This window comes from Cottoperca gobio, chromosome 6 (genome assembly GCF_900634415.1).
Source record: "Cottoperca gobio chromosome 6, fCotGob3.1, whole genome shotgun sequence".
In the NCBI taxonomy this organism is placed as follows: domain Eukaryota; kingdom Metazoa; phylum Chordata; class Actinopteri; order Perciformes; family Bovichtidae; genus Cottoperca; species Cottoperca gobio.
This window is the reverse complement of record NC_041360.1, coordinates 9,320,664-9,348,530: the sequence shown is the minus strand read 5'-3', so window position 1 is coordinate 9,348,530 and position 27,867 is coordinate 9,320,664. Positions and strand designations below refer to the sequence as shown.

General features: G+C 42.9%; 1 protein-coding gene across 3 annotated transcripts; it reads right to left on the bottom strand.

Moving 5' to 3' along the window:
* Positions 1-2,071: 2,071 nt before the first annotated feature.
* Positions 2,072-27,489, bottom strand: LOC115009159 (zinc finger protein 536-like). Of its 3 annotated transcripts, XM_029432956.1 has the most exons (5): positions 27,228-27,489; positions 16,599-18,420; positions 9,626-10,534; positions 6,260-6,297; positions 2,318-2,522 (listed from the first exon to the last, which is right to left on the bottom strand). In XM_029432956.1, exons 2-5 carry the CDS (start codon positions 18,211-18,213, stop codon positions 2,463-2,465), a joined length of 2,622 nt encoding a protein of 873 aa, XP_029288816.1. In that variant the 5' UTR covers positions 18,214-18,420; positions 27,228-27,489; the 3' UTR covers positions 2,318-2,462. The 3 variants fall into 3 exon arrangements, with proteins under 3 accessions (XP_029288814.1, XP_029288815.1, XP_029288816.1); XM_029432954.1 differs by lacking the exon at positions 6,260-6,297 and having other exon boundaries at positions 2,072-2,522; XM_029432955.1 differs by lacking the exons at positions 6,260-6,297; positions 27,228-27,489 and adding an exon at positions 26,397-26,411 and having other exon boundaries at positions 2,072-2,522.
* Positions 27,490-27,867: the final 378 nt, after the last annotated feature.

Sequence of the window (27,867 nt, the reverse complement as noted above, 5' to 3'; positions counted from 1 at the left end):
GATTTGTGCATGTGACATAGAATGGGGAGCCAAATCTGAATGGTTTGTTGAATCCCGTGTTTTCTGAACAAGGTTTTTCATGATATATCCCCTTCAATGGCATAATTCTGAACTGGAGTTGATAATAAAACCCTCGTCGACAGCCATTTCAGACATATGAGATGCCTTATCTGCTTTTTCTCCCGAGAAGAGTTATTTATAGGCCTAAGAAAATGAGGATTGATTTACTGCAGGTAAACAGGACGTCATTCTCAGCTAAAGGTCAAGGTGAGCCAAAGCTCAGGTGGAAAAAAACCATCTGTGTATTTCACTCGTCTGTCAAGCCAATCATGCTGTGAAGGCATGACAGAACCTGATAAAAGGAAATCTGCCTTTTTAGATAAAGCGGTGACACAATGTGTCCTTGAGTTCAAACGTAAAACAACGCTGGGAGCGATAAGAAAAAAGAAAGACGAGCCCTTTTGCAAAAAAGCCTGAGTATGACATTGACTATGGATGTGAGACGTTAACTAAAACATTCATCACCGTTAGGAGTAATTAACAAACTTCCCCAGCATTAATTAAAGGGCCCTGCTTTAAGGGAAACTGCGCTTAATTAGGAGGTTTGACAGGATGAGGCCTTAGGGATGATCCAGAGGGCTGTTGGAGAGGTACAAGTGACAGAATTTCCACAACGCTGTGAGTTTCTTGGAGTATTTTCTCTACTCGCCACAAAAGTCTGTGCCCTTGGTCAACTCACAAGATGGTCTGGTCTGGCCTGATGTGCCTTGGCATGGTTCTGAAAAACTATTGACAGGTATGACACTTCTCCGATTAGCCAGTCAGCTGGAGGCCCAGAACTTGTCACCTGTCAGGTAGAGAGATGAAGGGTGAGTGAGCAAAGGAGGAGGAAGAAAAGGGCGGGCAAAGAAATTTAAGGGGAAAATAGAAGAGCAAAAGGATTGGTGACAGTGGCGTACAGCGCAAATACAAGAAGAAGTGATAAAAAACAGATGTATATCAGGCCTGAGTCACCTGCAGAAGTGTTTGTGAAGAAGTCCATTACAAAAACCAGAGGGTTTGAGGATGACAAATGTGTACCCAAAGAATCTGTGATTGGATCGGGGATTAAGGGGCTGTCGTGTCTCTGAAGGGAAACAGGCAGGAGACGGACAGACAGAGTGGAAGAAAGAGAAAGAGATGGAAGGGATGGAAAGGGGACAGTAAACGAATGTCAGACTGCCCAGGCAGGGAGACAGAGTGGCAGAGTGGGTGGGCTTTGACAGACACATCTCACACAGGCTGACAGCTCCGTCAATAGCCCCAGGATGGCCACCCTGATTGACAGCTAGCAGGTGGCGCATGAATGGAGTTGTCAGGCCGACTGTCAGTCAAAGTCACATCGCTGTGGCTACAAGGCCCCGGCTGAACAGGCACACAGCTGCCCAAGGTGATCTCTGGGTGTACGGGCAGACTTTTGGCACAGGAGGCTGAGGCAGCTCGGATCATGCTAAAATTACCATACATGGCAGTAGCAGCATTTAATAGCCGTGTTGATTGGGCCTATTTCATACTGGTGGGCAGATCTGGTACATACACACATGGGTGGTTCCACTTAATTTACAAAAGAAGTAGGAAAAAAAGGATTGGAATGCACTATCAATGCATCTCTGCAGTTTTTCCATTTTCTTGGTTCCCCTTAATTGAGCATTGTTCCAGCACGAAGGCATGAAGCATAAGAGTTAATGGGCAATAATTATATTTGAGAGAAGCTTTCTCCCTGGAGTGGAATCCAGAACAAATGGAAGCTCCGATGTGCAACATTCTACTTCATTACATCTGCTGCGATTAAAGCCCGAACATCTGGCACCATATCCTGACAGATAGACAGGACTTCTGGACTGGAAGGGAAATCGAGCGATATTTACAAAAATGTAACACAGGGTATTTACTGGATGAAAGAACAAGTGCTTTGGGCTGGCACGGTACATTCTCCCTATCAGACAAGTGTTGAACTGATAGATGCATGTAAGCACAAGTAAATCGTTTTGGACACTTTTGACAAAATGAACGGCACTAAATACCCTCGCTACACTTTCACATCACAACGGACTTTATTATTATTATAGGCAGCTTCTTTGCTACAGATAAATACGTACTGTGGCTCTTCAAGTAAACACTGGAATGTACATCAATTGGTTGTTAACTTTTTTTTTTTTTTTTAACAATTTCAATCATCCTAACCCCTTAGAGGCGAAGCTAAAACAATAAACATAACTGTCTGTATCTGCTGTTGCCATGGCAACATCAAGTCCCACAGAGCGATGTCATGCCGATATGGTCTCTTCCTGCCGCACAATTATCTCCCGTGATGCTCTGAGGCAATCTAGAGGGCCTGTGGGGCGTGTGCGAGCGTCGGAGGCGGCGGTCGGGGTAGAGGCTGTTGTCAAAGGGCTTGCGGTGGACACAGAGGACGTGGGTCTTCAGGTTGCCCTTCTGGGAAGCGCTGTAGGGGCAGTACCTGCACTGGAATGGCTTCCGAGCTGGGAAAGACAGAGAAAACAGAATACCAATACTTAATACTTTATACTGTGAGCCAGGTGAAAGAAAACAGACCAGCAGCTCTGGCTCTAAACAAAACTTCACTGAATGTTTCACACAGTATAGTACGGAAGCCCTGAGAGGCAAGTAAGAAAATAAAAATTCTGGTGATCCATTTCCTAGTCTGATCTTTTTTGTTTTCTCCCCTGTGTTTAACAGGTGACATAAAAACAGATCTTGCCAGGGTAATGTTTTTTTAATTCCTCTGTGAAGCAGGTGGGAAAAAGGTTTTGCCAGGATATTATTTTCTCTGTGAAATCTGTGAAAACAGATTTCTTTTTTATTCAGTACATCGAAATTAAGTAACACTAATCTTAATTAATTTAAATCTTTTCAAGTGTTTGATATTCTAATAATCGTTTCGGACACATGGGGCTGAAGGGATCCACTGCCCCATGTCCGAACTCACCAGGAAGGAAACATGAGTGCTTTGTGTCCTGTTTAGAACAGGGGGTAGTGGTGCACTTTAGCTTGTGTGGCCGGAATGAGCATTACAACAACAAACCCAGTCTCAGATGAAAAATAAGTGATGTTCTGGGGAAAACTTTGTGAAAACAAGCAGAGTGAGATTGAGTTCTGTGAAAAATTTATGTTTATAATTCTGGATATTAAATATATTTTTTGGTCATTTCTAGACCAGATGTTGGCAGGTAGGAAGTTAAACTTGGACTGAAATTCCAGAGTGGGAAATACAATCATACACATTTCAATGGGACTCAAACTAGTTTCCTATTAGTTATAGTGTGCTAAAGTAAAAGTAAAATAACAGTTTAAAACTGTGGCCTCATAATAACAATTTGCACTTTCTAACACTCCAACTTTACCAAAACACTTTGACACATCGGCCAACAGGTATAAAAGAAAACATCAAGTTTGAAGTCATTGTAACATATTTCCTGCTCACAACACAAACACGGCTCCACACACACACACACACACACACACACACACACACACACACACACACACACACACACACACACACACACACACACACACACACACATACACACACACACACACACACACATACAGACAAGCACACACACACAGACAAATAAACACACACACAAGTGTTGAGTTGAGGAATGACAGACGTCTGCAGCTGGGAGGCAAGGCATGCCAAAACTTCCTGTCTGCCCCCCCTCTTTAGCTTCTGCTACATAACTCCAACTTCAAATAATGTGAACCTACATGACACAGCACAGAGTGTACCTTTAAGATACAAACAACAAAGTATACCGTTAATAGCTTCCAGAAGTTTATCTAACCTCAATAAAATATCAGTATGACACCAAAGCCTGAAGGTGTAGCTATGATCAAAACAAAAACTGTGCTGGATGACTCATTTACCTGTCTAACTAGACAGCCATGTGTCCTTGTTCACTGCTGTACTATTTTTGAGATGTTACCTCATATAATGACTTTCTCTTTTCCCCTCTGTCTAACGCTTTAATGTGTTTTTCTGTGATTCATGGTTACAGTAAACCATTATGTGCTGATGTCATTTGACATCACTTCCCAAAAACTGAGGGCTGTCTCAGCCTTTTCACCCCACCCTCGCCTCTTCCTCTCTATCATGCTCCTCATCAGAGCCAGAGACAGCTGTACGCAGCTGAACACTCGCTTTCACATCTACATAAAAAAGGTGTTTTTGGGGGGAAAAGTGGGAAAACTCACAGACGGTGTGAGCAATAAAAGGTAATGCTCCATCTGTTGGTGTATAATAACCTGATGGCCGTAAAGGACACACACACACACACACACACACACACACACACACACACACACACACACACACACACACACACACACACACACACACAGTTATTCACACACACACCAGTCAGGGAGGATAGGGCCTGACACATCTGAATATCATCAGGATGGCACAGAGGGTTGTGTGTGTATGTGTGTGTGTGTGTGTGTGTGTGTGTGTGTGTGTGTGTGTGTGTGTGTGTGAGAGAGAGAGAGAGAGAGAGAGAGAGAGAGAGAGAGAGAGAGAGAGAGAGGGAGAGAGAGAGAGAGAGAGAGAGAGAGAGAGAGAGAGAGAGAGAGATAGTGAGTTAGAGATAGTATTCTTATTGAGGGAGGGAGGGGGAGCTGTCGGGGAGGAACAATAGTAAAAGAAAAGCTTTGTCAAAATCCAGGTACAGAGACGTTTGTGGTGTTAAACTCCACCTGTCTCACTTTGACTTCTCCAAGCCTCAATCAATGGAAGTGGAAAAACAGGACATGGTGATAGACAGCAAACAATAAACATCTCTGATTCTGTGCATCTCTTAAAGTACCCGTGAGTAGAATTTAAGGGGCTCTACTGGCAGAAATGGAATATCATATTCATAACTATGTTTTAATTAGTGTATAATCACCTTAATCTAAGAATAGTTGTGTTTTCCATATTTTAGGAGGAGCCATTCATATCTAAATTTGGAGAGGGTCCTCTTCACACAGTCCGCCGTGTTGCATCCTCCGTGTTTCTACAGTAGCCTGGACAAACCCCAAAATTGCTCTATAGAGGGGATTTCATGTTTTACGTTACATAGAGGCCACCGCAGTTCTCCGACATGCTTGGAAAGGGAGGGGTGAGTGGAGATGTATTCCGTTTGTTGCAATCTGCAACATTACCACTAGATGCTCTTAAATTATACACACTGGACATTTAAAGATTTTTTTTGCATTTTCGCCTTTATTTGACAGATGACAGAGTAGACTGGAAACGGGGAGAGAGAGAGACTGGTTTGACATGCAACAAAGGTCCCAAGGCTGGAATTGGACCTGGGATGTGCAGCAATGTGGCATACGCTGTAACCATTCTGCTACTCCTTCTGCACGTGTCTTAAACTCACTTAATCTCACTTAATCTCACTTATTAAATTGCTGTTTTAAAAATAAGCATGTGGTGAACTGAAAAATCCCACTTTCCCAAATTTTACACATCCATAGATATTTGAAACACTGAACAGATTTCCCTCAATCTTGTTAAAATCTTGTAAATGCACCCAGAGGACGTGAACAACCCTGTAGCCCATTACACTTTCATAACGTCAGTTAATAATAAGCCAAAAGGTCTCGCATCGACATCAGTCGCTTGTTGCCCTGCTTGTCTCCCCCACTCTCTGCATTTATCGCCTTTCTTTCTTTCTCTCCCTGCTCGTCTCCCTGGGTCTGTAGTTCTTTCTTCCCTCCCACCAGAGGAGAGGGGAGGTCCAGGAGAGGGCAACCTCCAAATAAGTTCCATTAATCACAGGCCACAGTCTAATGTAACTAATATTTTACAATTAGAGGAGACAGCAGTGGGCTCAGAGCCATCCATCTCTTCACCACATGATCTTCCATTCATAGGCTGCTCGAGCCACAGCTTCAGACCAACAACATACACACACACACACACACACACACACACACACACACACACACACACACACACACACACACACACACACACACGTACTCATACACGGATGCACAAATAGACTGTACAGGAAATGAGAGGGGTGGGATTGTGTGGTGTTGAGAGAAAGAGTGAAGGAAGAGAAACAGAATGAGTGATAACTGACTTTGACTCTGTATAATACTGACATTGGACTGTATTAAATGACAGTTCTGGTTTATTAAAACGTGGGCCTTGTGTAATTTTGGCCATCATTTGCATCTGGTATGATAACATTATACTCACCAAAGCAATTGCTGAGATCTGGGAACACGGCAACATCACTATAACGAAGTCAGACAAGAAACACGGGCAGTCAGACAATCAGACAGATTGTAAACAAGCTAACAGTACAGCCTGATTATCTAAGGAAAATCACAGGAAACTTGTGTGTGCACACAACTATAGCATGTATGCTAGGTCAAAGATGAACCAGGAAGGCGATCTATAAACTGTGATGGATGTTTACAATGGCCAGTTTGGGTAGTACTTCTATCGTTCACCTTATACTTTCTCTTTCACAAATAGTTAAGCTAACATGGTAGTTTGTTTAAAAGCTATATGATCGTTTGACTACTTGTGTTTCTTGCCTCCTCAGACTTCTTTTTAGCAAAGTCATTGCAAACGCCAGAAAAACAGTCCAGAATAAAGTGTCGTTTTTACTCTTAGGTTTATGTACACATTAGATGTAGTCTTTAGAGGTGCTGGTAGGCAGATTACTTTTAACTTCAGACAGAGCCTGGCTAGCTGTTTCGATGTTTCCAGGCTTTATGCTAGGTAGCTAAACTAACCTTCTTCTGGCTGAGCTTCATATTGAATAGACAAATGTGAGAGTGGTGTCTTATAATCTAACTCCCAGTAGCGTAAAGATTTGTACTCTTGCCATAAGTAGGACTTTGAAAGTAGGCTATACAGTAATCCGGTACAGGGCACTACCCCTGACTGGTTCTTGGTCACCCCCCCCCCCCCCATGCCTCCTCATTTAAAGAGTCCTGGAATTCATGCAAAGTTCTTGTATGGGTTGTGTTTAACCAAAATGTGAGAACTGTGGCTACTTTTGTGTCAAGAAAGCTAAACAAGTTTCATTGTGGTATCTGTATTGAAACTCTAGTATCAACAAATGTTAAACCATAGTCTGCCCTATACCTAAGTGCATATTTTCGTAAGTTTGTACACATGTATATGTTTGCACCTGCACGCATGTATTCCTGTGTTTGTGTGTGTGTGTCTGTGTATGTGTGTGTGCGATGAGAGTGTGTTGTGTGTCACAGGCTGAGATAATGACCATGATGACAGTGGCGGGGCCGACGGGGGCCAGAGGAGCTGAATGGTGACGGATGACACAGGGCTGAGCTCTGATGGCACACAGACAGTGAGTGATGACTGCACATCCTTCCCAGTGCTCCACCCTTCATTATCTCTATGGGGAGAAGCAAGGCACAAAGGCAGGCCGCGCTGCCCTCTCGCTGCCCTCAAACGACATCTGCTCATGGAGACAGCCGCACTACCGCTCCTCTTTCACCTCGCTGTCGCTCCATCTATCTCCATCTATGGTGATCTTTCTCGTTCCTTTTCTCTCTCGTTTTCTCTCGCTCTCTTGTCACCCTCTCCACGGAGGGTATACAGAGGTCAGACAATGAGATAATGACTCACCCCTTTCAACCTTTCAAATCCGGGCCTTTTCTTTCTCTCTACTCTCTGTTGTTCTTTCATTCTTAATCCTTTCTTTATCGATCTTCTCATATTCACTTATTCTCATGCGTCTAAGAGGCCTGATCTGATGTCGCAGGAGACACAGCTGGTTTAGTTAACTGGCTTAAAGTTAGATAACACTCCGAACCTCAAGGCATCTGTGGCGCCACATGACTGTGTTCTCAAAAAAATAGTTGTCCTAATTCTGCCTGTGAAAAATGAAGGCATGCCATAATACCTGGTACAGAAATATGTAGAGGCTTTATCACAGCTTAACACTTAGAGTAGTAAATGTTGCCATCTAGTGGTGTAATGAAAGCAGTGCAGAGAAGAGAGTTTTTCTGTTTAAAAACACAAGGGACTGCTCAGTGAGACTAATGAGCATGCAGACAGGTTCAACCAGAGGTCACCATCTGGCCAATTACCACTGCTGGCACATTGGAGCTGACCTGAACTGTCATCACAAACACATCACTCCATGTCCAAACTGCCCGGCAATATGTCACCATGCCACTCGACGTGCCATACAGTATGGAGAGGATGGGGGCAACAGGAGACAGCCCCATGACAAAGCCACCTGGTCAGCACTGCAGACAGGACAGGCTGCTGGGCCACCTGCTTAGTTCCGTTTTAGAGGACGCTCGATGGACTCTCAATGTCAGATACTCGTCTCAATGTCCAGTTTGACTGACAGGTGTTTATTGTGTCTACAGCATCTACCTCCTCTCGGGGAGAGAGGGATAAAATATGGAGGATCAATCTGCAGCAATCAAAAGGCAAGAGATGCTTGAAATAACTCCGAGCCAAAAACAGATACATTGATCAGATTACTGAGAAACACAAGCAATAGTCACAATATAATATGCTGTGTTTGAGGTTAAACAAATGGTTTAATGGTGCAAATTGTTCTTTAAAACACGAGGTTCCCTCAAAGACCACGGCTCAAAACGGCCAGCTTTCTATCTGTTTTTGTAATTTAAATGGCTTTTCGCGCATTAAATGTGAGAGAGAAACATGAACGGCGCGATCGCCGTGACAGGAGTTGAAGGAGAGGGCTGCTTTTCGGCATATTATAATAACCATCTGTACAATCAAATAGAAAACTACATCTTGCTGTTAGAATCATAAAGAAAGCGAACAGATGTTAATCCCTAATGGAGTTGACAGGCACTTTCCTGTCTTTCACATGAACATATTGAGTTTCTGAATAAGAGGGGGATCAGAGGGAAGGTGTATCATGTTGCACTCATAATACATGCATATCAAAGACCCCAGCTGTTGGATTCCCTCTCTTGAGAGACAGCATTATTAAATCTGCACTCAGCAAGCATATCACACCAGCACAAGAGCTTAAGCCTCTCCATCAGTGGGCTTCCATTGGCTTGGGTGATTTGTAACCTATCACACAAGAAGATTATATCATCCTTTAAAGTGTAGGGGTAATCAGTGGCACACACCTGTGTCTTCTTTAGACCTTATTTGAGATCAGAGATAAGATCTGGGAGGAAGAAAAAAACTTAAGTGCTATAAAGGAAGGGTGTTGTTTGTAATTGGCAGGATTTATTCACACTCACACTCACTCTTCACGCTTCCTGTGTCAGGTGATGACGGTGGATATACTGCCAAAACTTTTTGTTGACGCTCACAACATAATGCACGATAGTCAGCCACTTATATTTAGAATTAAGTTAACCTATTGTAATATTGTTATATGGCCATCTGCAGTGGTCTATCACATTCACATGGGGTGGTACGAAGCATCTGAAAGGAGATAACAAGATGGAAAAAAAGAAGAAGAAAGGACCAGTCTTTGTCCACTAGGTGGCAATAGATACTCTCAAATTTGAAAGCAGCACTGGCTTCATATTGGTTACAGTGACAGCTGCATTTAACATACATAAGATATAAGCTGATGCTCACCTGATGCAACATCTGTCTCCATGTTCCCCCCATCATTCAAACTGGCTTTGTGTGCGCTGCCTAGGTTCCCCTGGGATCTGAGGAAGGAGAGCAGGCCGCCCTGGTGCTGGAGTTGATCTGCTTGTCCTGGAGTCAAGTTCTCCAGAGAGGAGATGGGAGATTCGGCCACAGCTCTGCCCCAAGGTCCCAGCTTGTCGTGCTTCTTCTCACCAGGACTCTGGAAATCAGCCTGCCCCAGCTCCTCGGGATCCAGGATTTTTTTTTTCAGCACCTTCCACGTGGCAGCATCATCATTTTCATCCTCCCTCCCTTGCTCGGATTTCTCAAATTCACCTTTACCGGCGTGACCGGCCGAGCCGGCATTCTGCACGTTCATTTCACCTTTTGTTCCCTGCACCAAAAGGTCACACTGATATGTGGGTTTCACACCGAGTTCAGCTGCGGCATTAGAGTAACTTGGTAGTCGGCGGGTAAGGGAGGAGAGTCCATTACTAAAAACGCCTGACATCTGTACCAGTACAGCCGGAGACATGCCTGAATGAGACATGACAGACTCTGGCCTGACAGACAAATCTAGAGGCTCGTACTGGGACTTCCTGGTTTGAGCAGATAAAGAGCCGTCTACACCTGTGTCTTTGTCAGCGAGGTCGGGCTGCTTGTTAATGAGCAGGGCGTTTTCACTGTGGCTCTCCAGACCAAGGTAGTGGGCTGGGCTCCAGTCTTCCCTGGATCGCGGTCTGAGCTTGGGGTTGGGGCTGGAGCTGCTGCTGCTGGTGGGCTGCAGTGGAGAAGAAAGATCTCTGCTGTTTTGCCAGTGGGGGAAGTGGTAGCGATCCAGATGGAAGCCGAGGGAGGCTGTCTGTGCAGCCGTGTAGTCACTGGAGAGTGGACACCTGTAGACTTTCTCACCTAACACAGACAATAACAGCAAAGGCATAATACAATCCAAATCAAATTAGGAAACAATGTTTATATGAGGCATATACAGAGCATTCTGTTCTGAGAAAAGTATGTACCAACAACTGTTGTCTAAACATGAAAAATGTTGCAATCCCACACCAGGCTGAGTTGAATGATTTAAGCGCTGCCCTGCAGTAAATCAAGCTTGTAATCAGCTTTCAGCTCCAGTGATCCATCATTTTACAGTATGGACGCCACTACCATGTGCAATAAATACACCCAAAGATGTTAACACCAAACAAGATTCTTCCAGAAATAATAAACAGTCAAATTCAAAGCAACTAGAACAAGGCAGATGTCGCAGACAAGAACCTCATTCCATCAAAACCAGTAAGTAGGTTCCCCAGTCAAAATAACATCCAACATGTGAGCAGTTCTGATTAACCGCACCATGTATTGTAGCTGAGTTTATTTTTGCTTCATACTTGAAAAATGGTGGGTTGGAGCCATATTTTAAAAAGTACAAAGTGTATTATTGTGGAGAATGACAGAGGGTAACTTTTCTCATTTAGCCGATGAAAAATATCCATCTGGAAACAAGATTTGATCCTGCTCACCATAACTTTTAATTAAAGGTAATTTAAATGTCTTCTTCCCTCTGTTTACCTACAGTTTAATCATTAGCTATCACAGAAACTCCCTCCAGGGTTAAACACACTCTATGTGACCATTTTGAGTTAGTGATTGTCTAAGACCTCAGCCTTGCACTGTCTTTAAACAGCCCAGCTGTTTCGCTGCCATTCCAATTACAGTAAAAGTCATCCGACGCCATTAAGCCACAAATATTGGCAGTTTATTGCCCAACACTCTCCTGGCATTTGAAGGTCAGGTCATACATTATACTGTGTCTTTTAGGGATGCGTCTGGGATAGGGAGATAAACCCACCACCATTAATTTAATTCTATGCATATTGATGCCTTATTGTTCTTCTTTAATGGACTAATATCTGAGTTACAACAGTGATTCATCCCCGCCAAAGAAATATCAATTTCGTATACCTCAAGATCTGACCCTGAGGCAATTCTCTGAGGTAAATCTAAATCTAATGATCTGTAGTTGTTACTTTACTTTGTTTCCTCCTTAATAGAAAAATTCACCTTTGTGAGGTGAATGGTAGTAAAATAAGTTTTTATTTTACTATTTCAAATGTACAAACCCATAAAGCAACACCCACATATTACCTAAATAGAGCTGAACCTAATGAACACTGCTGAAATGGCAAATCCGTCCCCCTGACAGAAGGCAGTCACCCCGGTATGTACTGTATATGTGTGTGTGTGTGTGTGTGTGTGTGTGTGTGTGTGTGTGTGTGTGTGTGTGTGTGTGTGTGTGTGTGTGTGTGTGTTGTGTGCGTGTGCAGTATGTTTGATTTAATGTCTGCATACATTGCATGCGCGTGGCGACGTGCGTGGGTGCGCAAGAGCGGGAAAGAGACTTCAACAGTGCCACACCCTCGTCTCCAGTAAGAGACAAAAAAAATCCAAACAGCTTAATGGAACTCTTTCAGACACACGAAGTATATCTCAATTATTCTGCGGCTTTAATTACGATGACATTACCGGCCAGCTCCAAATGCAGAAAACACATATATCTGACCTCATCTTTCAGTGTGGACCTTCCTAAACCCATTTGCCAGCCTACATGAGAGCTGTAAAACAATACAAAGAATGAAGACTCTGCCTTTTTTTTTTCTCTTCCTCTGGATGAGTGCCATCTTTGTGATTGCCTGGTTCATGCTAACTTAATCAGTTTAAGATTTACTTACACTGCCAAGGCTCACATTATGTGAGGGGAGTAATTTTAGAGCTTAGATTTATCAACCAAAACTCCAATTACTGCATCATTACAAACCCCAGCCTCTCTCACCTAACACAGAGCATCTAATGAAGTGATGCGTATGAGTTATCCGCCCTTACTGGATATGCAAGGCGGAGGAAAAAGGTAAATAAATAAATAAATGCCTCAAGTGAGCCGAGTCTATGGAAAAACATGCAGCTGGGCTTGGACGAGTGATTCATTTCATATGGAAATAGGCTTTAAGATTTACAACCATACATCACCGTCAATGCAATCACGGACTCACATGCTGTATGCTTACATAGGCATTTGGCAGGTATATTGTAGATATCAAACTCTATATACAGGGAGGTTTTGGCTCTTTCTATATATGTAATCAGGCACCTGAAATGCAAAGCAGAGATACATGGTCGCTGGTTTGGTTTAAGATGAAACAGAGTGAGAGCGAGAGAGTCACACACAAGACTGGTGAGAAAAACAGGGGCACCAGATGTTCTTTGATGTTTATAATAGCATATATTATTAATATTAATTAGACCACATAGTCAATGACGCATTTGGGACGTTTCCAAGTCAATTAAGCCAAATGGCATTCAGGAGACGGTGGAACAATATTTCAAGGCAGGTGTTCAGAACTCCCTGGGTAAATCTTTTTATCTGCATGCTAGGAAAACAAGCATTTTGAGCTTAATTTGAGCCTCATATCTGCAATAATAATTAAAAAGAGGATTAAAAGACGAAGTGAGAGGGAGACAGGAAAGCCAACAGGTAATCAGTTTAGACAAACCAGTCAGACTGACTGTGATCTCTGAATAAGAGCAGAATTAGTTGGGACCCAGTTAGATAAGGACCCTTTGGTTAAAAGAGGATTTTACTGTCAGCAATCACAAAGAATAGACGGATGTAACTGGAACAGCCAAATGAAAAGTGATACTCTGTTCAGCTGCTTGCTTTATCTATGTTTCTGGGTAAACCGCTGCTCATATTACCGTTCACAGTTTTACAGACGCTTATCATTCCAGGCTCTCTTAGCTGTAACGCTTACAGTAAAAGAAGTGTAAAAGCACGGAATAAGGAACTAAACACATGTGGGGACAACATCATTACATGGTGTCTGCCCACTGACCTTGAGGTTAAGAGTATTGAATGGGACTAATTAATAACTGTCAGAGCATTTTATGTTTGTTAGGCATGTTTTTTATTCTGAGCTGGAATCTAACCGACCCAATGTAGGTCAGAGGCCTGAAGCATGCACCCTTCATTAGTTTATCATTTTAAGAAGACGTCGTTAGTCTTAATCTTAGATTATAATTAAAGTCAAAGTGCATCTTCAAATTTGTTGATGAGATATTGAGAGAAGTAATTTGCAACACACGCCTTCTATTGAAATGAAAGCGTGATCTTCTCATTTAAGATGCCGGGTATTTGTAGTTCAAAATCTAAATCTAGCACTGTATCTGGATGTATCGAGCAAAGAAGCCGTCGCTCACTCTGACAGCCATGACTGTACTATATTTGCTATCCATATTGAGAACATCAATAACTTCATGACCACCATAGGCTGACTATGAATAATGCAGCCAGTAATTCTGGACTAATCAATGTTCCTCAAGCTGAACATCTGGCTGTAGTAATTCTTCCTCAGCATCTCCGCTCTCCTGAATTAGAAAACACTCACTCTCTCTCTCCCTCTCTCGTCCTCCACGTCCAACCATCGAGACAGACAGACTTGATCAGTTACAACCCCCCCACCTCCGAAAAAACTTATCCCTGTTATTAAACCCTCATCAAGTGGTGCGTGTTCTCCATATGTGTAGGATTTACCTATCTGTCCCGCAGCAGACCTGTGTGTTGAGCCAGGGCCAGCAGCGTGTGATTGTGTTAATTAATCTGTCATTGTGAGCGCAGGGAGCAGCTGCAGAGGTCTCTGGGATATATTGTCAGAGCTAAACAATGCGGTGCTAAGCCCCCAGAGTGAGTCTACCATTACACAAGACTAAGAACAGAGAGGAGAGGAGGGGAAGGGGGAGAGAGAGCCTGCCGGATCCATCATTGACTAAAGCAATGACGCCTGACCTTTACAATGAATTAGTTTCCATGCTTAATATTGACTGAAATTAGAGTCTGATACTGAATGTGCCATCCCAGAACTGTGTGCACTCAAATCCTCAGCAAGCCAGCTATCATAAATGTTTCTGGAAGTGACACCGTATGGTCTCGAAGATAGGGGAGAAGAGTGAAAGTAAAAACAACAGAGCTTGAATATGTTTCTTAAAGAGCAACCAGAGAGGGATTTGGCCGTAAACGCCGAGAATTTACATGTAAATATGCAGATACCAGTATGTGTGTACAATATGGAAACAAAACATATAATGAGATTAGACCTGATCCATTTATCTCTGCTATACGGCCATCATTTAAGAGGATGCTGGATCAAATCCCACAAGAGCGCATCAGACTTGGAAATACATAACAGCAGTACCCCAGTGGAAAATAACCATATTCCTAAACTAGGAAGAAACAGAACAAACGTTTGGGCTTATTTTTCTTCTCTTAACAACGCTGTTGTAGCAGTAATTTAGGCCCATGATAACATGTTAGCAGGATGCCATGACAAGAAAGGCATTTACCCAGAGCGCCGAATCATCCAAATCACCAGGTGGAACAGAAGACTATCAATAAAAATACCAGGTGGTAGATCAAATCATAAAAATCACTGGGTGGTATATATCAAATCATTAAAAACACCAGATGGCATGCATTAACATCTTGTGCCCCCGTAGGCAAGGGGTGGGGATGTGACGGATATAAAATAGAGGGTACTAATTATCCCTACAATTCAACATGATGCCATTATCTTTTAAAGGAAGACAAAGTCCTTGTGGATGACAGTAATATCTGTGGTGGTGTTGCTGACCCTGCGCTTCATGTCCACCTACACTAAGTGGGAAGAAAGATGAGGCCAAAGCTGTCACTTAACTGCTATATTTTTATTTTATTTTAAGAAAACAGAGAAAAGATTATTAGATGCAGGAATATGATCCTTTGTTGTAAGCTGATTTAATTAGTGCGTTGTAATAAGGTCTGTCTGTAGGTCTGTCATCTTACCTCATATCAATTCTCAGAATAGAAACATGTAACATGCAAGAAATTGACAAAATATTAAAGGGACACTCCAGTGATTCAGTATGTTACTTCCAAAGTGTTTGGGGGACTTGCAAGAGATAGATCAAGCCATTAAAAGTACAACGTTTTGGTTTAAATCCAGATGGAGACATCTCCCTCCCTGCACTTCCCGTCTGTCTCTCTACTGTCAATTAAAGGCAAAAGGCACAAACATTTAGGTTTAAACCTGTACATAAGAAGTGGAAGTAGTTACAATGGCATCATCCATTGGTTTTTGGACTATGTGTTAGACTCGGTTTTGAAGCCTCGGTTTTGACATGTTGACCATCTTTCTTTATATTATTTAATAAAAAATAATTATGGCATCATCCATTGGTTTTTGGAATGCGGAACAAGACATTTTTGGGAGAACAAAATGTTATAATTAACTTTCATGAACTGAAAACACACTGTGAAAGTTCTAAGACGAAAACATGGAGAGCACCCAAATCGGACACTGTGTTAGCGAACTGTCAATCACAAGGATGCCATGACTTAAATCCTACCCTGCTTTATCAGTCTATATTACTCTAAATGGGACCATCATTTACTAAATGAACATCATGATGTAGAAGACTTGAAACTAGTGATTGAAACTCATTAGGGAAATGTTTACTGAGGTAATGAATCAGTGAGAAGTGGGGTCATTTTCTCATAGACTTCAATACAATCTGACTTCTTTTTGCAACCAGTGGAGTCGCCCCCTGCTGGCTATCAGAAAGAATGCAGGTTTAAGGCTCTTCTGCAGTGGAAGGTTGCCTCTTGGTTAAACTTAAAATGTATTTTTTATAAGAATGGTCAAAAGCGAAGCAGCACAGGCCAAGATATTCTGACTTTTAATTCCTTGTATGGGTCAAGCTCCATAAACACTGGATCCTAGTTTTCACTTAATGCAACTGCACAGTGTCAATCATTAAACCCTGAGGACATTATGAGGGTTATTTTTGTCAAACTTTGGAAAGAACATTAACCTGCTATCTTCACACTCCTCCTAAACAAGATCTTGAAACATCCTTCATAAAATAATTAGCTTTTCTTGACTTGAATTACCTGTAGCTGGAGAAGAAGATTGTGGTCGATGGTCGAGGCCACTGCCAGAGTGGGAGTTCCCCGTCTCTGTGATGACCTCTGTCATCCCATGACGACTCACGCTGCCTGGGCTACAGGGTCTGCTGATGGCCTTGGTGTCTGGGTCGCCAAGACACACTTTCCCATCGTCTACGGCGAGACTTCTCTCCGTGAGGTAAGAGGAGCACTGCTGCTGGTCTTTAGGGCCGAACATTTGCTGTTCAACAGGCAGCCCTGGTGTCATGATCTGCCAGCCTGGGTAGCTGCTGCTGCTGTTGAGTGTCTCTCTGTTAGACATGACCTTCTGCAGATATTCCATGCTGGTGGAGCTCTGTGGAGGGTGGAGATGATTTAAACCCAGTAATGAGCAGCTCTCTGCATCTGTCAAAGGGCCTGGAGCTGAGGAAATCATCCTCCCTAACATTTCCCTAACCTTCATGTCAACGCCTGCTGTGGCAAGTATCTGGCTGTAATCTTGATGGTCGGCTCTTTCAGCCGTGAGGAACCTGTTGTGAATGCGGGTGATGTACTGCGAGTAGAGGTTGTTCTGGTGTTGTGTTAGGCTATTCATGCTAACAGAGGTCTCATGCTCAGCTGGGAGATTACGCTTAGCAGCCAGCTTGTTGAGGTGGACCTTCATGTGGTTCTTGAGAAACCAGGGTTCTTTGAAACGACGGCCACAGATTTGACAGGAGTGCTCGAAAGAGTCCTTGTGTTTCCTCATGTGACCCTTTAGGAACCAGGCCTGGCTGAAGGTCTGGCCGCAAACCTCGCAGGGGAATTCGCCAGCTGGCTTTTTCTTCTCACCGGCCCCCATCGCAGGCCTCTGCCCTGAGCCCGAATCAGCCGTGATATGTGTTGTCTCAACGTGGCCGATGAGCTCCTCCTCCTGTGAGGCAGCAAACTCGCACAAGGTACACTTATACGGTTTATGTAGGATCCTGATGTGGCGCTCAAGCTCCTGCTGCTTCCTGAACTTTCCCTTACAGAATGAGCAGCGGAAGCCAGTGGGTTGGGGCTGGATGGGATCATCAGGGATGGTAGTCACCTCAGGGGATGTGGAAGTGTGCGGCTGGCTCTCTGCAGCTACTGAGTTGGTGAAGAATGGGGGTTGTGTTGGGACAGTCTGTAACAGTAGTGGCTTTTCAACTTGGTTTATATTAGACATTTGTTGTTTGCTGACATGACCAGCTCGCGTCTGCCTGTCTCTTAATATTGCCCTTTCCTCAAGCTCATGAAGCAATCTATTCTCCTCTCTAATTCGCCCACGGCCTTTACCCAGAATGCCTTGCTTGTGAGTGCGAAGGTGTATCTTCAGGTTGCCCTTTTGTGCAGCCCTGTGGTCGCAGTATGGGCACTTGAAGGGCTTCTCGCCAGTGTGTGTGCGCATGTGAAGGGAAAGTATACTGTTGAAGCGGAAGCGCTTTCCACACAACGGGCAGGGATACTTCCTGTTCTTGCGGCTGTCATCCTGGGTGGAATTTACCTGGGAGACGATGCTTTGATTGGTGACTCTCAAGAACTGGGAAAGCTCTGCTCTCCCGTTCATGCTGCTGAGAATCCTTGCATCCATGATTTGATTGGCCAGAAGCGCCATCTGGCTCCTAATTGGGTGGGTGGACGGGGTAATGAAGCTGTCCTTTCAGGGAATGGCTGATGTTACAGTATGGTGGTCAGGGGTGTCTGTGTGGGACGGTCGGGAGGTTAGCAGTGAACTGTGTGCTGACTGTTTGCACTCACTCAGTTGAAACAGGATGTGGATGCATGCTGTTCAGATGAAATGTCTGCTTGTTGTAGCTCAGACCTAAAGAGAAAACAAAAGGAAAATTGAGTGTATTCTAATTCTGCCAAAACAAATAAATGATTCAAACACATTAATTTCGAGCTTGGAAAGCCCAAGAACAGGTGAATCAGTGGGGCTCTAAGCTGTCAATTAACTCTGTACTTTTGCAGCTGCTGTATAATGCCAGTAATGCACCACAAATAGGTCAGGAAATAGAGCAAAGTAGGTTCTGACTCTCATCATCCTGTGTTAATGTTTACCTGTGGTTTCAGAATATTGTAGGAGACTGTAAAAACTGCTGATTAAATCTAACCACAAAGGCTTCCTTTAACAAATATCTCATCTTTACTAAAGGGTAAGGTGAAAATCTTTGTCTTGATCTCATTTTGTACCGACACACAATACTAAGGCAGCACAAACATCAAAGACTGTCTGCTTCCACCTGCCCTTCCTTTGCATTTCACAAATCTGCGCTTTAAAAAAAAAAGATTAAAGTAAAATAGTTAAGCTTTTTCAGCAGGTCTATTGCATATTTGAATAAAACCTAAAACCAGGATAATTATGTCAAAGGAGTACTAAGGGAAATAAACAACTTGATGATGCAAAAATGCAAACTAAAGTTAAAGGAAGAATATCAAAATGGAAAGCTAAAATATGCTTCACTTCTCCCCTGCCCAGCTTCCCCCTTCTTCTTCTTTTTTATTCAAATGCTGCAGCAAAACAAAGCTTCAAATTCACATCGAGCTACAATGGTAGAGGTCACATAAGCGAGCCCTGCACAGCTCTAGTGCAGCACCAAAGGGCACAGAACAAAGCTTGCACTGTCCACACTGAATTAACACAGGCTTACATCATCCTGGACTGCAACCTCAGTCAGTCATGAAAATGATGTACACAAAACCACACAGATAAAAAGCTGGCAGGCTGGCAGGCTGGCAGCAGTAGTTGGTGTTCCTGCTTTGAGCTGCAGATCAGAAATCGATGTAACCGTACTGACTAATCATATCTGACAGGAAAAAAGTGAGTAAATTGTATTATAATACAGCAGAGCCACTTCATATTTCTTAACCTGGTGTTTCTTAGAACTAATGCCAAAACAGAGGGGGGGGGGGGGGGGGGGGGGGAGAGAGGATGTTTCCCCCCTCCCCGCCCGCTTTTAAGGATTACGGTCATTTGAGCTATTATCGCATTTGCCTCTATTAATGTCATTACTGTATTGTAGCCTTGGATGTGTAATATTGTACAGTGTATCCAATTTGAAGTTTGCACCCAATCAATAATGATTGATCAAACTGAACTTCAATGCGTCTGCAGCATCAAATAACTTTGACTGTCAATAAATGTGTTGCATTTCTTTTATTAAGCAATATCCTCTCACTTACCTGTCTGTCACAAATAGCTAGCTGAGAGTGAGGCAAGTAGTAAAAGAGCAGCCCAAGCTACACACAACCTTATTCAAAATCAAGGCACTAGATTTATTGTAAATAAAGGCCTCCTTAATTAAATGTCTTGACAAAGAGTCTGAGCCACCTGCTGCTGCTGCCTATAGTCCATAGCAACCTCAGTCAGTCATGAAAATGTTGTACACAAAACCACACAGATAAAGAGCTGACGTGCCTACAGCCGTGGCGGGTGTGAGCAGCCTGTCTGCTCTGCACTGAGATCAATGTAAGGATACAGACCTGACCTAATCATATCTGACAGGGAGAAAGTGAGCATACACTAGATCCACTTCATATTTGTTAAAGTGGTATTCCTCTGATTTACTAAGCATAAGAAGGAGGCATAAAACCTTCAGCACTCTGTGTGTGTGTGTGTGTGTGTGTGTGTGTGTGTGTGTGTGTGTGTGTGTGTGTGTGTGTGTGTGTGTGTGTGTGTGTGTGTGTGTGTGTGTGTGTGTACTATGTTATGGAGGAATTGCTGGAGATGGGAGCGGTATGCAGGGCCATCAGGTGTTTCTCTGTCACAGTGGATTAGGATCTTTTTTGGTGCAGATTGAGAGAGCGCTTGATTGTTATTAAGCATTGTGTCACAGTAGCGCCTCTTAGGTGTGGCCGCGCGTAGACGAGCGAGGAGCAGGTGTGATTTAGCACAGCCAATAAAAGGGAAAAAAAGTGACACATACACAATTAAACCAGCCACGGGAGCTGTGCATTCCGGATGATTTCGGATCTGACGATATCAAACATCGTTACAGTTATTTTTACTGCAGGCAGACTATAGGATTCTGTATTTCAGTATTTAATCTACAGGAGGGTGGAAGTGTAATCTTTTTACTTTGTAGTTGCAGCATATTGTCAGCTAGGATGGATGGGCAATATTGTAAATCCATAGAGCGGTGACACTGGAATGAAATTTATAGATCAGAAGTGCATATTTCATATTTCTTTTTAACAGCAGTTAAAAAGCATTAATAATTTATGTGGAGGGTTGAGCTGAAAGCCACAATGAATGCATCACCAACTGCTACATGATACTGCAACCAACACTTACAGTAAGCTACCTTATGTAACCTAAAATAAAAATGATCTGTAAGAGAGTAGCGGTGGAAAAACAAATAGGCAGTGTGATAATATAAACTGCATATCTGATGACAATCAGATGAAACATTTGACTGTCTTAAACATATAGTGTTCCTTTTGTATTGAACATACTATGATTATTTAACCGTATACTTTTTCCGTGAAATGGTCCTAAGATATTCAGATGATCAAAATGGGAATGGATGTGTTCAAGTTTACTAAATTAGCTAGTGTGCTGGCCAAGAAGGAAAGATGGGTCATTACCTTCGCAGAGGAGGTTATGTTTTTCGGTTTGGTTTGTCTGTCAGCAGGATTACGGGAAGATGATTTTTATGAAACTTGGTGGAAGGGTTTAGCATGGCCCAAGGAATAACTCATTATATTTTGGAGCAGATCCAAACCATGGGGTGGATACACGCATTATTTTCTTGAAATATGGGGGGCCATGGCCTTGGTGGAAGTCTGTGCTCTCTCGAGTGCCCTTCTTCTTCAACTAGTCTTTTGTAAAGTTTTTTTTACACAAGATCAAGGGATACACACACACACACACACACACACACACACACACACACACACACATATATATATATATATATATATATATATATATAGGAGAATAATAACAATATCACCAGATAAAAAAAACTCAACAAATGAGAAGAAAGAAGGAGAAAAAGAAAAAGAAAAATTGAAAGTAAGAGAAAGCTTTCCGTTGTGGCATTATAATTGTAAGTTGTATTGTTACGTCCAGACTGCAATAGGACTAAGGGTAGGTTATATACACACCCATACACTCTGACACACTAATACAAATGTCACTCATTCATACAATTACAGATGAAGTGATGATATTCTCATGAAATACATATATAATTATGCACACATACCTTATATACCCTAACTAATAATACGGTGATGTCATACAGATCTGTTGATGTCCCAGATTCTTTGAAATGTGTTTGTGCCTACTTCTAAATCACATAACATGAGATCATGACTTTCAAAATTCCTGGAATTCCCTGACTGTCCCAGTTAGCATATAACAACAGTTGTATTCATTATTACAGAGCAGGCTTATGTGCAGACAGTAAAAGCCCCCTGCCATGCATTATGCCCTCTGTGTCTCACTTCACCCACGCGCCCACCCACCAAAATCCGCCAGCCAGGCATCCTGCGGACGGCCCTGTCAGGAGATGAAGAGCCAGTACAAGGAAGAGGGCAGTGGTAACACAGCTGCCCACCATGACCTGTACAAAAGATAGCACCCATATACTTTCTGACAGCCAGATTAATGAAACCCTATAGGAGCTCCTCTGTAGGCCCCCCAAAAGCCTGACGGAGACAGAATAGTCTAACCAGCACCATTCATTACTGCAGGAGTACAGAGCACAGAAAGAGCACACACAGCACTGACAAACTAGCTCCTTGTGAGTAATAGCTAAAGAACTCATAAAGGAATACATACACATTTGTTGTGGATGCAGTAAATCTATGCCACTCCTTTTACAACTATCAAAAAATCTGGCTTGTGCCCCGTAAAAATAAATCTGTCGTGCATGTGGTGCAGCGGTGATGTGATGTTATTTGGGAGTCAGCGAAAGTAGGCTTTCGATTAATTTTGTTTGTCTCATTCACTAATGCAGATTAGTGGCATTGAATGCAACAGGGGGAAAATAAGTTCCTCTGGCGACATACTAAAAGCTACAGGGTATAGAAACTGCAACAGCAGGTCTGCTTAGTGGTGACCAGCTGTGTTTGTACCTGTATGAATAGGTGGAAAACCTCACTCTTAATTTACCATGAGTCTTTCATAAGAAAAACTGTTCAAAAATCACAATTATGCGACAAAGATGTGAGAAAAAAAAGTCTACATGAGTTTTCTGTGTCAAAGGCTCATTACAGTGTGTGTGTGTGTCGTATATAAACGTTGCATTCATGAGCTTCCCCTGATGCTTTCAATGGCGCTCACACACAAGGAAATTAAACACTGTCTCCTCCTCATGCACATGCACTCTCACATGCTGTCTCTCTCTCATGCACACACACGCACACACATGCAGGCAGGCAAACACGTGCATATAGAATGTATTTTAAATCACTAATGTGTAAACAGTTGCTCTTGTTTGCACAGACCACCTGTTCTTTCTGGACACAAACAAAGCTTTGGCGTATGATGGGGTGTGTTAACAGTGTGGGGTGCATAGGGGATGCCTTGCACAAGAGAAGCCTATCCACATGGTGTAGGCTGCATCAGATGGTTGGGCCCTGCAGGACGGCAACCAGCTCCAACGGAACTCACACAGCTCTCAAAGAATGGAGCTTCTTCAGTCCGCAACACACTGACATGTTTTGCTTGCTTGAAAAGTACAACTTACCCCCCCCTCCGGTGCAAGGACCGCAGGCTTGCCAATGTAAATTCTTGTCACTATATCATTTAAAGAGACAGGGTCATTTTGTTTGTACATCGTCTTTTACATGCTCAATATCAGCAAAACTGCAAAGAGATGGCAAGAAAAGGAGGAAAAACTAGATGTGCCTACTTTCAGTTGCTAAAGCACTTGAAGGCAGTAAAACAAAAGTCATTAAACGAGTCATCACAAAATCACAGCAGGAGTCTGGTAATGCCACTTACAGTATCTCATTAAACTATGGCATCTACAGGAAAAAAACTGACAAACAAAGAGCATAATCCAAGGCACATTAACTGGGCTGATAATTCAATGAACTCTCATTTGGCAGCCATCTTGCCCTTATGATGGTCTTTTTTTTCAGCCGCAGCAGCCGAGCACAGACCCCTTGTGAAGTTCCACTCTCTCTCACCCCTTTCTCTCTCTCCACCTCACACACACACATATATTCCTCCTCTCGATCCCCCTCTCTCTCTCTCTCTCTCTCTCTCTCCCGCACTCTCTAAAACAACAAAACATCCACCATTAGACAACGGGGTACCAGCGTAATTAGAAAATGACTTCCTTTGCAATCCTAGCTAAGTAGTTTACACACTGTAATTACAGGGACAAAATCATCTTTTCATCATTTCACTGATTGAGCTCATCAACCCAGTGGGATCCCAGGACTGTGCTCAGGCAACATCTGGGCTAAGAGAATTAGCCCTTAGTTTAGCAGGCCTTACACAGTGGCAAGCAGCGCAGCATGAACACCGGACATGGCCGTGGCACACTTCTCTAATTGAGACAGTTTTTTTTTTTTTTGGGATTGTGTATCAGATTGGGTGTTAGATCACAGGCCTTAACAAACAGCCATTATTCACCAAAGCATTCACTCATTTTAATACAATATGACACAATTCAGGAGGAGGGCAAGGTCACAGCGCAGTAACTATCTCTATTTCCCACACTTCCAAAAAAATGCCATATCAAACTTTAACTCCCCCTCAAGGCGCTCCTGTACTTGTGAATTGAAGCATTGAAGGTTGACCTTGCTGCACGACAACATGCCTTTTCATGGGTCGCTCTGTTTACTCTTATTTTCCGTGTGCCCCGAGCCTCGACTTTCTAACAAACACATGTGGTCGTTGAAGTTGAAGGTGAAGTGCTTTCGTTTCGTCTCTGTCCCGTGGAAGGGCTCTGACTCGGTGTGTTGGCAACAGAGGCAAGTGTTTAATGTGGCAGCTGTTAGCCTCGTGGATTTTCACTAATCACTCTCTCCTGATTACTCTGATGAGTGTATGATGCTCTTAAATAATCAACCCGCAATGAAAAAAAAAAAATGAAAAATAATTATCATCATCTCCCTAAGTAGTGCAGCTGCACCCGCCTGCAATAATTACAACTAGAACAGGGCGCCTTCTCTCGTCACTTACAACCACTTATTATTAAAGATAACGCTAATTGGTGCAGTGGTGGGCGACAATTCTTCATGGGGTTCATCGTAAAAAGGCAAACCTTGAACGTTACAGCACATTAGAGGTCTTAAAGGTAAGGTTTGGTATTAAACATTGCATGCTGAGACATGCCGATAATCTGAGCCAGGGGAGCAGTAGTCGTCCTATCAGTAGCCCCTTGGTTGCCTCCTTGCCTTGCCCTCACTCCACCCTTCCCCCACTCCTGGTATCAGCCTGGCAGACACAATTAACATTTTCATAAAAACAATTCCCTGCCTCCAATAGTCCAATGTAATTTGTTTTCCATCTCTGTTCATTAATCATTGTTTAAATCGGTGAGCCATCCCCTCCACTCTGCCATCTGCACTCAGCTGTGTTACAGATATGACACCTTCCCCCTTAATGGGAGCTGACAGCCAAGAGAGGAGGCCTGTGGAAAATAGCTTCCTGCATGTGCACTTCCACCTCACATAGTGCCAGCAGGTGAGAGAGGGGTATTTAATGGGTTCTGATTAATCTCAAAGGCAAACAACATTATACTACAATATCATACAGCATGCAACACTACAGTAAATACACAGCAGTATAGAAAGTGTGCAAAGCTGCGACAATAACTAGACCAAAAACTCATGCAGACATTCTTCATAACAATGGCGATGCATTCCACATTTTGTCGAAGTTGTCGACTGGTTTTTTTTTCTTCCTCTAGTTAAATTAGTGCCGTGTTCCTACAATATGCTATTGTTTTCCTGGAATTGGGAGCAAGGTTATTAATTATTCACTGTTGTGTTCTCATATGAGGGGGCTATGCTTTTCACTGTATTGCCTCATAGCTCAAATACTTAAGGCCATGGTACTCGGGCAAATTTCATGAGGCAACATCACAGAGATATTATTATCACAAGGCAGACACTTAGGAGATTAAAAGTTTCCTGAAGAGTTTTCAGTGATTGAAAAGGTTCAGATTTTTCTCTGATAAGATTCCAAAGTTCAAGAGTTTCTGGGGGCCCCGCATGGGAAAGACAAATCAAATAACTTTTGCCTCTTTTTTTTTCCCTTTCATGGGATTTTAGGCCTAAATCTAGGTTAGCTTAGGCATTTTTGGGGGGAGAAAATCCTACTCAGTGTGGTGGTAAGAGGGTGCCAAAAAGTTCATCTGGCCTGTTGATTTCAGCATGGATTACAGATATTCAAATCATGAGCCTCATGTTCAAACAAGTGCCTCTATCAGGGGAGAAAGTTGCCAAGCAAGGCTTTGTCATGTAAGCTGTATGAATTTACTGCAGCATAATGAGAAAACGGCTGTGGCGCTACATTTAATACAGTTTCATCCACTCACCCCTCCCCTCTCAGTTATCATGATAATAATTTCAGATACCCCTCCGGTCTCCGTACAGGCTATAGTTTTTATTTATTTTTAAAGATGGTGTCACCTGAATATACACAGGGCCCAATTTCTCATCAGGAACTGTGTCACGGCGCACAAATGGTCCCAGTTAGAAAACGCTTCAGACAAACGCCCCAACTCTTTTCGGGATGTTTCTAACAAGGACAGCAGCAGCAGCAGTAAATGATGTGTATATTCAAAGCTAAATATTTCATGTTGATTGATCGAACTGACTGCCACCCACCTGCTCCTCCTCCTGTCCCACCGGAGCTGGCATGAGGAGAATTCAGTAATTGAGAAGAGCAGAGCATGGTCTCTCTTTGCTCACATATGACAGATGGGGCATCATCGCTTCAAAGGAGAGCATTTGGAAACAGGAGGAAGGAGGAGGGGGGCCAGAGGGTAAGGATGGCTTTGAAAGGAGCTGTGCCACTCTGTACAGGTGACAGGAAAAAAAGCGATTTCATCTAAAGCATGGCCACTCAAACATCTCGTAACAGCTATAAAAGGTACAACTTAAAAAAAATACAAAAAATACAAAAACCTGCGAATTAAATGTAGGCAAAATGTACATAGCAATGTGCAGACACCTTGCATCATTATTCAGTCACACACAACTTCATAAACACATATTTTGTAGTTCTGGTGTATCTGGCACTTTATATATTTTTTTTTTAATTCTGGGATTTATGTAATTAGACATTAATATGAAAAACAAACGTTATGGCTTTATATGATATGATATATGTCGTATTAAAAAAATATTATATGGAACATGTTCACGGTCTACTGTACACGCAACATATGTGCAAATGAACACCCAGGAAACACACATTGGCTGATTTCTGCATTATTCTGAAAGACTATCGCTTTTTTTCATTTACAGTGTCGAATTGAATTCCATAGTCGTCTTTTAGACCTCGCCATTACTTACTTTTTCACCCCCCAAAAAAGCCAACAGTGGCAGCTCTGGGAAACGCATGTCTATCAGAATCCGACACGTCAGAAACTTAAACTCACTCACTTTTCACAAATGACTTCAGTAAATCTGAATCGGTGATTTTTTTTTTCTTACCTGGCCAAGTCGAGCAGGCGCGGAGAGCACGAGGTGACAGCTGGAGTTCAGTGGAGGAGAGTGATGTTGAACTGGATGACTGAGTGCTGACTGACGGACTGTACGCTTCTCACGCTTTATCATAAACGCCCAGCACACAGTCGGACCCAGATTTCCCCCCCCTTGAACTGTCGCTTCCTCTCTAAGAAAAACAACAACCTTTAAACGCTCTCACCAGACGAAAGCAGCAGCGCGCTTTGCTGTGTTGTATTTCCAGTTGAAAAAAGAGGTAATGAAATCTTATAAAAATTACTCGGGATACTTCGACATGTCCCGAAGCCGTATGTCTCCCTCATCTGGCCGCTGGTGTGTAAGTGTAACAGACTGGCACCGTGCGTAAAATGTGCTCTGCCGTCTCCAGGACTCAGACCTCATCAATCCTTCTTCTGACTAATAGATGCATGCCTTTGAAAGTATTACGCGGTATTATGCATGTCAAAATTTGATAAGGTGATTACCTGCAAGAGAAGTACTTTTATATTCTTTGAAAACTTATGTGAAAGCATGATGGATTCGCCTGTAACGGTGGGAGGATCTTTAAACCTGCTCTCTTTATAGACATACATATCATGCAGATTTCCCTTCTTTGTTTTTTACATAG